Source organism: Phodopus roborovskii, unplaced genomic scaffold, assembly GCF_943737965.1.
Source record: "Phodopus roborovskii unplaced genomic scaffold, PHOROB, whole genome shotgun sequence".
NCBI classification, from domain to species: domain Eukaryota; kingdom Metazoa; phylum Chordata; class Mammalia; order Rodentia; family Cricetidae; genus Phodopus; species Phodopus roborovskii.
The window spans coordinates 16,292,535-16,307,241 of NW_026126585.1; the positions used below are offsets into that span (position 1 = coordinate 16,292,535).

The window sequence follows — 14,707 nt, forward strand, 5'->3', positions numbered from 1 at the left end:
CTTAGGAAAGAGACGAAGTGACTCATGAGGGGAACTGCAGACGGGAGCACTCATTTCCACATCCATGACTCCAGTCTTAGTGGCTCCCTACCATCCACGTGGTAGCTTGGCCTGCTGAATGTTAGTTAGCCTGCTGGGTTTCTCACGGCCCTTGACAATTAGGCAAATGTGCTGCAGTTAGTTCCTAGTGGGCGTGGGAGCTGTAGGCAGAGAAGATGGACACCTGCCTTCACCTTCCTACTGGAGGCAGCTTTATACTGTGGGATAAAAACAAATCCTCGATTGGGAACAACCTACTTTCTGTCCATTCTCAAGGACACAGGTATTGTGGTTGTATCTTTCTTGCACAAATAAAGCCAGTTTGGGGGTCAGAGAATGGAGCTTGCCACTAGCTAACCAGAGAGGCCTGGAGGTCTGTACAGACAGGAAGTGACCCAGTGAGCCAGGGTATAAGCAGGGAGAAACAGGAAATCGCTCTCTGTTGAGATGCTTAGGAGGTAGGGTGTGCTATCTGTGGCTTACGCCTTCTCTCTGACCTCTCAGCATTTCCCACTATTGTCTGACTCCAGCTTTTTACTATCTAGACCAATTAAGAACTCCTTTTACAGGTATTGTTCATTAAGAGTTAACTTCCACGAGCGGTGGTGGCGCACACCTTTAATCCCAGCACTCAGGAGGCAGAGGCAGGCGGATCTCTGTGAGCTGGGCGCCAGATACACAGCAAGCTCCAGACCAGCCAGGGCTATAAAAACAAACAGAAACACTCTTTATAAAGAACTTCTTTAAATTTCTTAGTTTTCCAAGGGCTCTAATCTCCAAAAGTTCAAGAACAGCTGCTGATGCTAGGGACACACACGATAGACACGGTAAGCTCCATTTTTAATATTACTGCTTCAAATGAGTTCCCTAAGTGGGAAGCAGAAATAAATGCAATTAGTCTAATAGGCAACCTGGGGGGAGGGGAGGAGCTGCTACTAATTTTAAGTCTAATCAGGCCAAATATAACAAAAAATGGAATTTCCAATAATGACAACAGACAGTGAAATGAAAACTTTTTATTCACAGAAAAAACACAGTAAAAGGCCTTGAAAGCATTACATAGTGCAAACACTCAGGCACAAGGCTATTTAAACTCGATGTAAAAGTTACATAAGGACACACGGAAACGCTTCCCTCTGGCCTCCTTAGTAAGCTGCCGTTATTCTCAACTTATTACCCTCATTTGCTACTGTACTGGCAACTGCCTGACTGGGATGCCGGAACTGCCCACTTCTGGGCACCAGCAGAGCATCCTACGGCACCTACTCAAGTGCATGCAGATAGGATTCCTATTCGGCAAGGAACTTCCATCAGGAGAGAATGTGCTACCCACATTTACACACACTTCTCAAAGCATCTGGAGACAATGCTTGCTAACCAAGAGCCTCGTGTCTAGGAGAGGACGGGCGTATGGGCAGGAGCCTTGCAGCAAGCGCCACAGGCCCTGCTGAGCAGGCAGCAGGGAGGGACGCACGCACGCACTTCTAGAACATGAGGGATTCTCGATAGAAACCTCAGAGCAGGCAACCAGGACTACCAGCTTCTTCCACCTTCTTCAAGGCAGTAACTTTTAAGAGTTGCTCCCCAATACTCTCCACAACAAACTGAGGTAGAAAAGGGTGGGTGTGTATGTTGGTTTTACAGTCAAGAAAAGCGGAAGCTTACAACTTTCAGACTATGCTACAAGCTGCTGGGTTAAGTGTTCTTTATCCAAGAGGCGCCGATTCACAGCAAGACACAGGCAGTCTTGTTCAAATGTTGACTGAGAAACTTCTACTATGCCAAATGCTGAGACGGCCAAGGACATTACATGAAGAGGGGACCACTGACCTCAAATTCCTCAGTGCTCAGACAAATCAACTGTGGACTAATCAGCACCCCCATCACACACACAAAGGAAGCCAGATCACAGATCTGACCTCACAACCTCCCTCCTCCCTGACTGAGCTCATGGTCCTCTGCAAACACAACATTGCTCAGGACTGTTTAAAAAAGGGTCGCATACAAGTACAATGCAGTTCTAACCGTCCAGAGTGACAGATGGCCTCTGGCGTAAAAGCAACATCCAAATGAAGCTAACTTCGAACTAGAGCATAAGAGCAACAGTAAGGGAGAGAGGGAGGGGAAATGCCTACACACATCCAAGTACTTGCTGTTTAAAATTACAAAGTGCCTTTGGGTAACAACTTGCATGTTCAGATTGGCCCACAAGTATCACAATACAATGCTGCTCTTCAGTAAAGCACCTGCCAAACTCTAAAACCACTCAAGGAACTGTTCTTGCCTTTTAGCTCATCTCTGACTCCTCCACTTTAGGAAATGGGAAGTTCTACAGGCTGTGCTGTACTCTTAGAAGGGACTAGAGGCTCCTACGCAAACACAAATAAGTAGGGGAAGCAGCACCATGGGATGTAAGATCAGTTTCTGTAACATCAGTCATTCAAAAGGCTACTGAGGGTGGGCATGGTGGCAGAACAAAGAGACAGGCACATCTGTGAGTCTGAAGACAGCCTGGTCTACAAAGCAAGTTCTAGGTCAACCTAGGGCTACACTACACAGCGAGACTCTGTCTCTTCAAAAAAGAAAAAAGAAAAGAAAGAAAGGGGGGGGGGGGCTTTTGAAGGAAGATCAGAAATAATTTATAGTAAGAATTTCTTTACCAATGCCACATTCACCAATAATGGCATTACTTGGGATTGCACGTTTATTACATCAAAGGATCTCAAAATGCCTACAAGACACTCTCCCACAGGAGAGGAGGCTGGCAGCTCCTCTAAAGGAAGCACACAGTAACCGCAGACAGCGAAGAGCTGTCAACAGAAAGAGCATCTCCAAACAAGCAGGGCTCTGCTCCCAGGCAGGTCTAGGGAGTCGCTTTCACCACTGCTCAGATGCTCGTTCCCAGTTCAGCCCTGGAGGGCTAGCTCAACAGTTCCTCTCATAAGCTTAATTGCAACTATCTACTCCTAAAGCTAAGCTAAGGGATCTGGTGACACAACCTCACCATTCCCTGTGGCAGTGCAAACTCCCACCCATCTGTAAACATTGCACACTTTACTTTTGGCACAGAGGACAGCTTCCAGGTTTGTCTTTGAAGTGAAGATTCTAAACAGCTAATTAATTCTTTATCTAAAGATTTTTAGCAAAGGTAGCATCAACCTCGTGTGCAATGCACGAATGGTTGGAGGCATCAGAAATAATCTTTAGGCTGAAGCAACAATTTAGGCAAAAAGAAAAATAACAATCACAGTATCTAAAGCCATGCACTTTTGAATTTCACAGAACATCATGGGAACAGGAAAAAACAAAACCAAACAGGTAACATTAGGGAACCGGGAACATTCACCAATTTCACAACTGTGACTTTTCCTGGGAACTATTACATTGAACTGACACATGCATGTTACAAGTGATCCTGGCTTTCAGAATAAATTCTTTCAACCCACGCAAAGTACCACATATACCTACATATACACAAATAATGAATATCACACAACCATAAATGCTTGGCAGTAAACTGTGCCATTATGCAATTTTGTGGCAGTTAGGAGGCTGGATTGGCTGCGCCAACCTACCAGTTCCAGCCCTCACTGGGAAAAGTATGATATCCAAGATGGGCAGGCTTGGTCTGAACTTGTAGTCTGGCACACTAGTTAACACAGACGCATGCCTACGACCATGAAGTCCTGTGTTAGGAACACACGAACAGTGAGCAGACTTTTCTAATAATCCATCATCTCTGCTCTACTTTCTGTAGAAGATAGCATGATCACAAGTACTAACCTGAAGGACAACCAAAGTAAGAAATGTAAGCCAGCACATGCCTGTAATCCCAGCACTGGAGGGGGAGGGGCAAAAGAAGCAGGAAGATCACTGCATGGTTGAAGGCAGCCTGAGACACCGGGTGAGTGAGGCACGGGCAGTCACAGCTAAACAGCAAGACCCTGCCCCAAATGTAACATCATTAGGGAGAAGTATAACAACTCACTTTAACACAGTCTGTTTTCAATGTAGTGCTTGGAACTGACAATCCTAAAGGCCCAGCTCCACTCAGAAGGAGGTCCTCATCCTGGCTAGGAGATGACTGGAGTCCAGGGTTGGATGCGCCCCAGCCGGTCCTGAAGCAGGGGTTGTGACTGACGACATCTGAGATAACCTCTAAGCTACTTTGTGCTTCTCACTACCATGACGATGTGGATAAAGATGTCTGTTATGAGGCTCTCACAGGCTGCGCATCGAGCCGAACGGGGGCTGCGGGACTTCTTGATACTGGCAGAAGGTCTGTAATTACAAGGACTTGACCACTGAGGAAAGGCCAACCCTACTTAAGTTTGCTACAATTAGTGACATTATCAACTGGAAGCAGTGACAGGATGTGGCCAGGAAAGCGCTCCTTTGCCTACTGGTGGTCTGAATGAGAATGGCCCCCAGAGGCTCCTGTTTGAATATCTGGTCCCCAGGTGGAGGAACTATTTGGGAAGGATTAGGTCTAAAATGACTAAGCAGAATTAAAGATTAATTTTTTTCTCTCCCTTTTCTTCTCCCCACTTGTTCAAACCCTGTCATGAGCCATGACCTCAGAGTGTAAACAATTCCAGAGACAGAGCTCAAAAACACCTTGTCAGCGTCCAGGAGGCAAATGCAGAGTATTGGCTACAAGGTCTGTGCCTTCTCTTTCAGAAGGCTGTGCAGTGGCGCACACTCCTGTCATTCATTTGAGCTAAGCTGGGAGACTTCGCCTGGGCACAGTAGGACAGGCTGTATGCACAGGAAGTGGATGCAAGAGAGAGGGGGATCAGGGGTTGAAGGTCACCCCTGGCTGCATAGTACGTGACTAAGGGAGTTCAGGGGTTGAAGGTCACCCCTGGCTGCATAGTAAGTGACTGGTCAGATCTGTTTCTTCAGTGCTGGCCCTATTACTTTTCTAATAACTTCCTTAGATTTTGATGCACCATGACATTACATAAGGGTAGAGAACAAAATCAACTAATATTGCATTAATGTGGCAAGTGCACATCAGAATGCACTGTTATGTTTGTATTGGTATTATTCCCTCTCAGATTTAAGATCTGGAAGGACAAAGTGACTTATGTATCTTCTTACGTTAAAGAAACCGTCAAACTGATGGTCTAAAATCCCACATATGCTTATATAAACAGACACACACAATGGGTCACACTCATGAAAGACGCTCAATACTGACTCTTTTAAAAACAAGGTCTCAAATGGCCCAGACGGCCATCAAACTAGGTGATCTTCTACGCCTGCCTCCAAGAATACTGATTTTTGAGAAATGACCTGGTCCTAATATTTCTCTGCGACTGACTCAGCTATGCTATAAAAACTTTAATAACCAACTGAATCTGTTTCTTACAAGAGGGGCATGAAGCCCCAGTCTTCTTTAACCTTCTGGCACACTGGAAACAAGTAGTGAGGTGACTGGTCCTCCCATGAATGATGTTCCCATCCCGCGGCCTCTTTTCACATAAACTACACAGCTTCAAAATATTGTGATAATCCTCCATACTTTCTGTATCCATTTTCTGTTCGGAAAGGACATCTGCTTGTCCTTCCATGCTTGAGATGGTCTCTTGGCTTTCAGAATTATGAGCCAAATCCAAAAATTTCACTGAGTTACAAGGGTCAAACTTGGTATTTGCTTCCTTTAAATATGTATCTTTCGGCCTAACAACTGGAGCTGAAATGGTTCTCCGACAATCGGGAACATCGATTCCTTCATTATCTTTCTTGCTGTGTATGGCAGTGATATTAGATGTGGAGAGAGAATGAGTCAATTTGGAACAATCCGAATACCAATCCTTCCTCAAGGCCCAGCAACGAAAACAGTACCTCTTGCTCGGAGAGTTGAACTTCTTGCACTCTGTACACTGCCACTCATCCTACAAGAGGTTAAAGGAAGCCAATTAAAACTGTGGTTAAAAAAAGATGCCAAGAAAATTATGTTCACCCCACAATAAACACCAAAAAAGGGAGGATGTGCCAATTCTCATTTCACTGAGCATTTGTCTAGACATCTCATACCAGTGAGCCAATCTGAGACCTGAATAAATTCTATACTCACATGGAAGGAAATCTTTGGATGTTTTACATTGATAGTGCCACAACTGTTATTATCAAATCAAAATTTAGTATGGCTATCTTTTAAGTAAGTTAATTATTTTGGCTTTCTATCCAGTTTGGATGATTTTTGTTATTGTTGCTGTTGTCTTGTTTTTTCGAGACAGGGTTTCTCTGTGTAGTTTTGGAGCCTGTCCTGGAACTCGCTCTGTACACCCCAGGCTGGCCTCGAACTCACAGAGATCCGCCTGCCTCCGACTCGATGCTGGGATTAAAGGTGTGCGCCACCACCACCCAGGTTGGATGACATTTATATTTCTTTACTTCTTTTTAATGCCTTCTTTCAGGTCATTTTTCCATTCACAATTTATTCCTTGTCTGGCCAGTGACTAAAAAAATGAAACTTTATCAAAGGGTTGGAAAGATGGCTTAGTGGTTAAGAACATTGCTTGTTTTTCCAGAGGACTCAGGTTTGGCTCCGAGTACCCAGTTGGCAGCTCATAATGCCCTGTAATGTGGGTTCCACGGAGGGGGGGTCATCTAACATCCTCTTTTGGCCTCCAATTTCACCAGACACACAAGTGGCACACAGACATACATACAGAGCAATACATACAAAATAAAAATAAATCTGAAGACTAAGCACAGCAGAACAGCCTTTACCTCAGAGGTAAGCTCCACATCGGTGTCATCGCTCAAGGACTTAAGGTCCTCAGCATCATCATCTTTCCCCATTTCAACCATCTGTGAAGGTGAACAGACCTCGTTACAAGTGTTAACCTGCTTTATTGAAGCAAAAGTGATGAGTCTCAATATAAAACTCACTTAAAAAGGAGACTACATAAATGTCCTGGACACATATGGTTGACAACAGTAATGACGGAAAAGGAACCACAGGGTTACCAAATATCTTCTATATTCAGAAAAAGGGGCCCAAATTCACAACTTCAAAGAAAACATATTCCAGAAACATAAAAACAGCAATTAATGGCCAGGTGGTAGCGGTGCACACATTTAATCCCAGCAGAGGTAGGTAGAGCTCTGTGAGTTCTGGGACAGCCAGGTCTATACAGCAAAACTCTTATGATTCTCCCTCAAAAGTTCAAGTATATTAAGACCTGTTTTGTTCTGTCATCTCCATTTTAGCCACCAACATTCCTCCCAATGTTGCTTTAATTGGTTTAGAGAATCTAACATATATATATATAACAAGAAACCCAAATTCCTACAAAAAACTATATGAATGAGATGGCCCAATTTAACCCAGCATTTGTTTCTGTTGTCCCCTTTATCCACTGCTACATGTATTCAATGTTTTTTCTTTCACCTTTTTTAAAAGCTGGGTCTCGTATGTTTTCACACACACACTCAATGGTGTGACTGAGACAGGTCTCTGTTCTAAGCATGGCTCTGCTGCCAATTCTTCTGACAGCTGAGCTGCTTTACTGTGTGTGCTCACACCAGGGCACTCAGAGGTCCAATTCCTGCTTTTTGTTTGTTTGTTTTTAAAGTTTTTTCAAAACAGGGTTTCTCTTTGTGGCCCTGGCTGCCCTCAAACTCAAGAGATCCACCCACCTGCCTCTACCTCCCAGTGCTGGGATTAAAGGCATATACCACCACACCCAGCTCTACCTCCTTTTATTTCATGACTTTCTTTTTAATTATGTGGGTTCACACATGTGAACACAGTGCCCAAGGGGCAAGAAGGGAGCATTAGATCCCCTGAAATAGAGTGAGAAGTACTGAGCCACCAGCCATGGTGCCAGGAAGTGAACTCAGGCCCTCCGGAAGAGCAGCAGGAGAACTCTCTTCTTAATTTAGGAGAAAAACCATACTAACTTTAAATAGATTTTAAAAATCAGCTTTTTCCAATTCAGTTATAAAGTGGTTACAAAGCTACTTAAGGCTCTTAAGACATAAGGGTTTTTCTCCTGTGACAGAGCTGCTGAGGCCATTTACAGCTTTGCCTGTAAGCATAAGTTTCTAGAAGAAATACTCTACAAGGCCATAGGAGGGAAGGGGCAGCATGTCCCTAAAACAACGAGAGCTTCTCCATGAATCTTGGCTCATTTCTACGGCAGCCTTGTCTAATGTAATCTAAATCTGAAAACTGGGCACACAGACGACACTATAAAGACAGCTACAATCGGGGGAAATGTCAAACATACCTTTTTGTCACTGGGTTTCCCTACTGCACTTGCTTGCTCAGAACTAGCAGCTTCAACTTTTATTCCAACACCTAATTGCTCTGACACTGACTCATTTAAAAACCACAAATCGTCCGTAGTGTCTGAAACAATGGCAGTACCTACATCCTAACAGAGAAAAACAAAAGTGAGCTTTGTAATCAGTGACTTATGACAGATGTTGACAGATGTTGAACCTACTTAATGTCCTCACATGCCATCCAGAGAACACCGTGCCTTCCCTCAACAGGCATGCCTTCATTCAGTAGCCTCTATTTGTTGCCTCCTATGGTTACAGAGTAGGTAGATCTGATCTGCAGGTACCTGACAAGGGATCTTTTAACACTAAATGAGGTATGACATACCATAAAAAGGGCACAAAGAGCTTAAAAACAGTTGCCCTACTAAATACAACGCACTCGACAGTCACCTCCACAAGAGAATCTAGGCAAGCGCTATGCTTTTCGACAAATTCCTTCCTAATTTATGATCAGTGACTGCTTTCCAGTTACAGATGGCAATCCCACTCTTTGAACATGACCCTTTTGAAATCTGTGTTTCTTTTTGAAAAACAATTTCATTATGTAGTCCTTGTGAGCATGGACTTCCCTATGTAGCTCAGGCTGGCCTAAAACTCAACATCTTCCTGCCCCCAGGCTCTTAGTGCTGAGACTACACCACACACTACCACACATACATGCCTTCTGGAGGCTTTAAACAGCACCAACACATGCAAACTTAAACTTTCACATTCATCTATAGACATGTTTTCAGAATTTTATTTTATGTGTATATGTGTTCTGCTACATGCAGTGCCCAGAGGCCAGAAAAGGGGATCACCTGGAGCTGGAGCTCTAACAACCTGTGAGCCACCATGTGGATGCTGAGACCTGAACCCTGGTCCATTGCAAGAGCAGAGCATTTTTATCCTCTGAACCACCTCTCCAGCCCATTATCCTTATGACATTTAATAGAAGTTTCTTTGTGTTTGCTTCTTTCCTATGACCTTCTTTTAAAGAACACTCACTCACGGAATGCATAGCAGATACTATTCTAGATACTGGGTAAATGATCAATGCAAAAGCCTAGCTTACCTATCAACGAAAGTAAACAATAATTATCAATATAAAACCTGCCGGACAGTGGAGGTGCACACCTTTAATCCCAGCACTTGGCAGGCAGAGGCAGGAGGATCACAGCCTGTTCTACAGAGTGAGTTCTAGGACAGGTATGACACAGAGAAACCCTGTCTCAAAAATCTAAATAAATGAATATATATAAATGAATATAAAACCTAACAGTATTTCTAATGAGAAGTCAGCTAAGATAACAGCAGGCCACAAGCACGCACACACACAAACCAATAACAATAAAACAGTGTAGTCACTGTGGAAACCAGTGTGAAGGTCTCACATAAAACTTTCCCACTCTTGTATATACTCAGAGGACCCTAACCCTATCACATAGATAACCTGCACATCCATGTTTATTGCTGTCCTTCTCACAACAACAGCTAAGGAGTGAAACTACCCTAGACATTCATAAACACATGAGTAGATAAAGACGACATGGTACCTAAACACAACAGAATCTTATTCAGCCTTAAGGGAAAAGACATTTTCAGGAACACTGATGACCCAGGGAGCATTATGCTAAGGGAAAGAAGCCAGACTCAGAAAACACACACACTGAATGTTATCTGTCATATGCATGTTCTACATTTTAATTTTGTGTGTGGTGGGGGGAGTCGTGAAACTATTATAAAGGAAAAATAGAGATATTAAGGGACTGGAAGAAAGTCCAGGTGATATGAAAACAGATGGGGGGGGGGACTGGGGAGGGGACTGGGGGGGAGGGACCACCAGGTGGAGGAGAAAGTGGGAATGGAGGACCATTAAGAATGAGTCGGGCAGTGGCGGCTCACGCCTTTGGTCCCAACACTCGGGAGGCAGAGACAGGCAGATCTCTTTGAGTCCGAGGCCAGCCTGATCTACAGATCGAGTTCCAGGACAGCTCCAAAGCTAAAGAGAAACCCTGTCTCAAAAAATAAAAGTTAAAAAAATTAAAAAAAGAAAAGAACGAAACAGAGTCAGGCACAGTGGCACACACCTTTAATTCCAGCACTTAGGGGGAAGAGGCAGGCACATCTCTGTGAGTTTGAGGCCAGCCTGGTCTATGTAGTAAGTTCCAAGACAACCAAAGCTACTTAGTGAGACCCTATCTCCAAAAAAAAAAAAAAAAAAAAAAAACCAGAACAGATATATGACCCTGTAAATCAATTGAGCAAAGCTCATATGAACTGAGATGGAAGGGGTAAGCATGACAGATTTTTGTCTTATTCTATCTTACTATAAATATAAATAATAAAGCTGCTAACTACTTATGCCAAGTTGATTCATGTTATGAATGTCCAGCTTGTTTGTCTACTCACTTTTGTTATTAGTAAAAGCATTTTTACTCAAAAAACCATATATGGGAATGCAATAATGAAACCCATTACTTTTATATAACTTTTACAACATAAAAGGACTTAAGAAAAAAAAAGTTAAAGGAATAGGGTGGCTGGAGAGGAGGAACTTTTGAGGGTGGGTTTTACAGGATTACTTCACAGAAGTACAATGCACATCAACAAAATAAGAAATGGACCCCTCTGGAACTAGTGATGATGACCTCCAAAAAGAAATTACATTCAAGTCAAGCTCTAAATCGTGAGAAGGAAATAAAAAGATTTGGGGGAGAAAATGTTTCACAAAGCAGAAAACAAATTTAAATTGCCTAGGAGAAGAAGGAAATCAGAGCCTCAGGATTCAAGGTTTTGTGTCTGGACCGTAGGCAGTGAACAATGGAAACTGGTAAAGACAAGCTACAGCTATGGTAAGGAGGCCAGATCTGATTCTAATTGTTTCTCATCCCACTGAAGAATTATAACTATGGCAGTGACGTAAATTATTCACTAAAAAATGTACTCTTGCCAAGAATTCGGGAGGCAAAAGCTGGCAGGCCTCTGTGCGTTTGAGATCAGACTGATCTATACCGTTAAGTACCAGGACACACAGTCAGGGATATGTAGAGACCCTGTCTCACAAAAACAAAAAACACCACCAAAAGTGTATTCCTGGGGAGACATTCATCAACGGTCATACCTAGATGAGAAGAGCCCTCTAATACCAACTTCTCAGGTGAGATGTGCCCACTGGTGGAATAATGGTCTGCTGTGGGGTAAGTTAGGGTTTCTATTGCTGCAATAAAACGCCGTGACCAAACAACAAACTGGTGAGGGAGGACAGGGACAAAACAGGGCAGGAGCTGATGCAGAGGCCATGGAGGGTGCTGCTTACTGGCTTGCTCCTCATGACTTGCTCAGCCTGCTTTCTTACAGAACCCAGGACCACCATCCCAGGGATGGCAACACACAAGAGGGGGCTGGGCCCTCCTGCACTGACCACTATTTGAGAAAATACCTTACTTAGCTAGATCTCACGGAGGCATTTCCTTAACTGAGGCTCCTTCCTCTCTAATGACTCTAGCTTGTGTCAAGTTGACACACAAAACCAGCCAGTACACCAACCACTTCCTGATTACAAGAACAATTCCACAGGAGGAAACTCGTGCCTGGTTCTGGCTCAGTGGTTAAGAGTACCAAGTTCAGTTCCCAGCACCCACATGGCGTTCACAACTGCTGCAACTCCAGTTCCAGGAGACCGACACTCCCCTCTACTCTGAGGGTATCAGAGCACACAGTACACACACAGTACAAACGCACAAGATTAGTACTTTTATAAAAATCAAAAGTATTAAAGACAAGAAAATGTTGCTATGGTATGAAATTGCCCTACTACCTACATGAAAATCAGTAATGGCTTAAACTGGGTCATGACAATTAAAGTAGTTTACTATAAAACAAGTTAGCTTCGGATATGTTCTGGATAAAGTCCTGACAACCTGAACGTATATGACAGAGGAAGAAGTCAGTATCTCCTGTAGTTTGGCTAAAATTATTAAATAGAAAGAAAAGACAGGGAAGGAGTGCTTGGTTGAAAAAACATCGATTTCATATCCAAGGTCAGTAAGAGTGACCACCACTTATATAGGCGTTCATTGTGGAATCTGGAAAAGTCAGCATCACATTCATACAGATAACACAAGGCAGTAAGCAAGTCTAACTAAGGATGCAATACGGTCAGGGTAAGCAAGAACAAAACAGTACAAAACACAACAGATTTGACTTTTACCTGATTTGTCTGTAAATCTGTCGAACCATTACTTCTAGGTATATAGTTGTTTCTCAAGTTCCCTAAAAACCACCACGGCAGGCCAGCAACATCCCACTCCTCAAAGTCAAGGTCCAGCCTAGATGTCCCATCCTCAGTTAAATGTTCTATTAAGTCTTCATCTACAGAAACCAAATGAAAATAACTATAGGTAATAACGACCACTAAGACTTTCTCATAATACTTACTTAACAATCTTTGTAAAAGTAAATAAAAAGAAACTGCTGTTGTCAGTAAGAAAGAAACAGAAATAAATACTTTAGTGGCATGGCTCAAATCTCCCACTTAGGTTTCATTAGCAAGTAGTAACACTATGAGCAGATTACTTCAGGACACAAAACTCGAAGAAGCATGTAATAAACAATGATAATGACTTAGAGCCAGGCATGGTAACACATACCTGCCTTTAATCCTAGCACACAGCAAGTTCCAGGTTAGCCAGGGTTACACAGTGAGAGCCCGTCTCAAAATCAAGTAACAACAGTGACTTATTCTAATACATGACTTGGTAATGGCTTAGCCAGTGGATTGCAAATGGAAATGATGCAGTAGCCCAAGCCTTGAGACCAAAACAGGGAGGCAGCGATCCTAATGGGGAGTCACAAGGTTGAAATCTTACTGGTGCCACGTATCTGGGATATTTATCAGTAATGCTTATGTTTTGTTAGGTGACACCTATCCACGGAGAACTCCAAACTATCCAAATAAGCACATATTTATGTGTCTTTTTTGGATCAAGGGCTCCTTGAGAGACCAGTGCCCAAAAGTACTACAGATGACACGGCCCCACACATTTTATTTTACGTAGAGACCTAGACAGCTACTAAGTTCGTTCTTGTTGCTGCACGTGATCTTTTCTAGTCCTTTTAGCACTTCACCGTTTCTCTACTTTCTCACTGTTTTCTCCCTCTTCCCAATGTACTGCATCTGACGACGGCAATCACGGAAGCATAAATGTGCCCGGGTACCTATCATTCAAAGACTCCTGCAATAAACTGGTCCCTGCCAAAGCATAACTAATTACATCGTGCTGTTAGCACAGGCATATTTGTGGCCAGAGAAACTTCAATTACATTTCCATCCATTCATTACTGTAATAATCAGAAACTAATTCCCAAGACAGACTCACTAGTTACCCTCAGATATTTAACCTCTACAATTTATTATGAAAGGAATATGAATAGTTCTTTCCACAGGTAAAAGTGCTGTCCTTCCTACCTATAACTTCCTGGGAAATTCTGGAACTATTCATTCCTAAATTTACATCAGAAATTGCATATAATGTCTTGAATTATTATTTTAAAAAGCTTTTTGTGAGTAGAAATAAGGATCTGATATAAAAGTGCACATTTAAAAGACTAAAATAGGATCAATGTAAACACAAACTAAAAACCAATTTATGTTCAAATACAGTGGGAGAACATGCCAGCATGATAAACTAATTCAAATTTAATTTAAACATATAAAACAACTTTAGCAACATAACTTTTTAAGATACAATCCAAAGTCTGATCTGCCTTTGACCCAATTATGAACCAGGAACCAGATACTAAAAATATTATGCAATCAACTAAATACCTTCGGGGAAATTTGTGGTTTTGTATAAAAAAGAAAAAAGGAAAACCCTCCAAAATTTCAGAAAATATTTTAGGAGAAACTTCCAAGATATCAGTTAACTAACTCACTCCCTCTGACCATGTGTCCGGCATGATGAAAGGTTCTCCCAGGGCAACAGAACTTCTCAACTTGCTAGTTCATGTTTGCCTCTATGCTGTTAATACATATACTTTGCCATTTGTCCAAACTTTAAATCATTAAAAACTAGTTGCCACCTCAAAAGATAAAAGCCAAGTTAAAATATGAAGTTACAGAGGGCAACCCAAACTGAAAATGGCGGAGCGCAGTGATTGTACACACGGAGGACATCATCCGCTCAAGCTTGCTAGCTCATGCAAAGGATCAGTGCTTTGCTCAGACGGATGCCCGCTGGGAGCCGAGCAGCGGTTTCAGACCAGCACATGAGTGCTTGTCCAGTTGGTGTCCACGAGAGGCCAAAGCCCACGGGGACAGTCTCACGTGGCAAGGGCCAGTGGACTTTGGGACAGCATAGAATGCTCTCTCCTCTCTCACAAT

The 14,707-nt window shown here is 42.9% G+C and overlaps 1 protein-coding gene across 1 annotated transcript in view; it reads right to left on the bottom strand.

Moving 5' to 3' along the window:
• Positions 1 to 1,040: 1,040 nt before the first annotated feature.
• Mdm4 (MDM4 regulator of p53) overlaps positions 1,041 to 14,707 on the bottom strand; it is a 31,211-nt gene continuing 17,544 nt past the window's right edge. Inside the window, exons 8-11 of the mRNA XM_051204181.1 lie at positions 12,536 to 12,696; positions 8,286 to 8,432; positions 6,781 to 6,861; positions 1,041 to 5,939 (exon numbers count right to left, since the gene is read on the bottom strand). Coding sequence (XP_051060138.1) covers positions 5,370 to 5,939; positions 6,781 to 6,861; positions 8,286 to 8,432; positions 12,536 to 12,696 — 959 coding nt within the window. The 3' untranslated portion in view covers positions 1,041 to 5,369. The remainder of the gene's footprint in view (positions 5,940 to 6,780; positions 6,862 to 8,285; positions 8,433 to 12,535; positions 12,697 to 14,707) is intronic.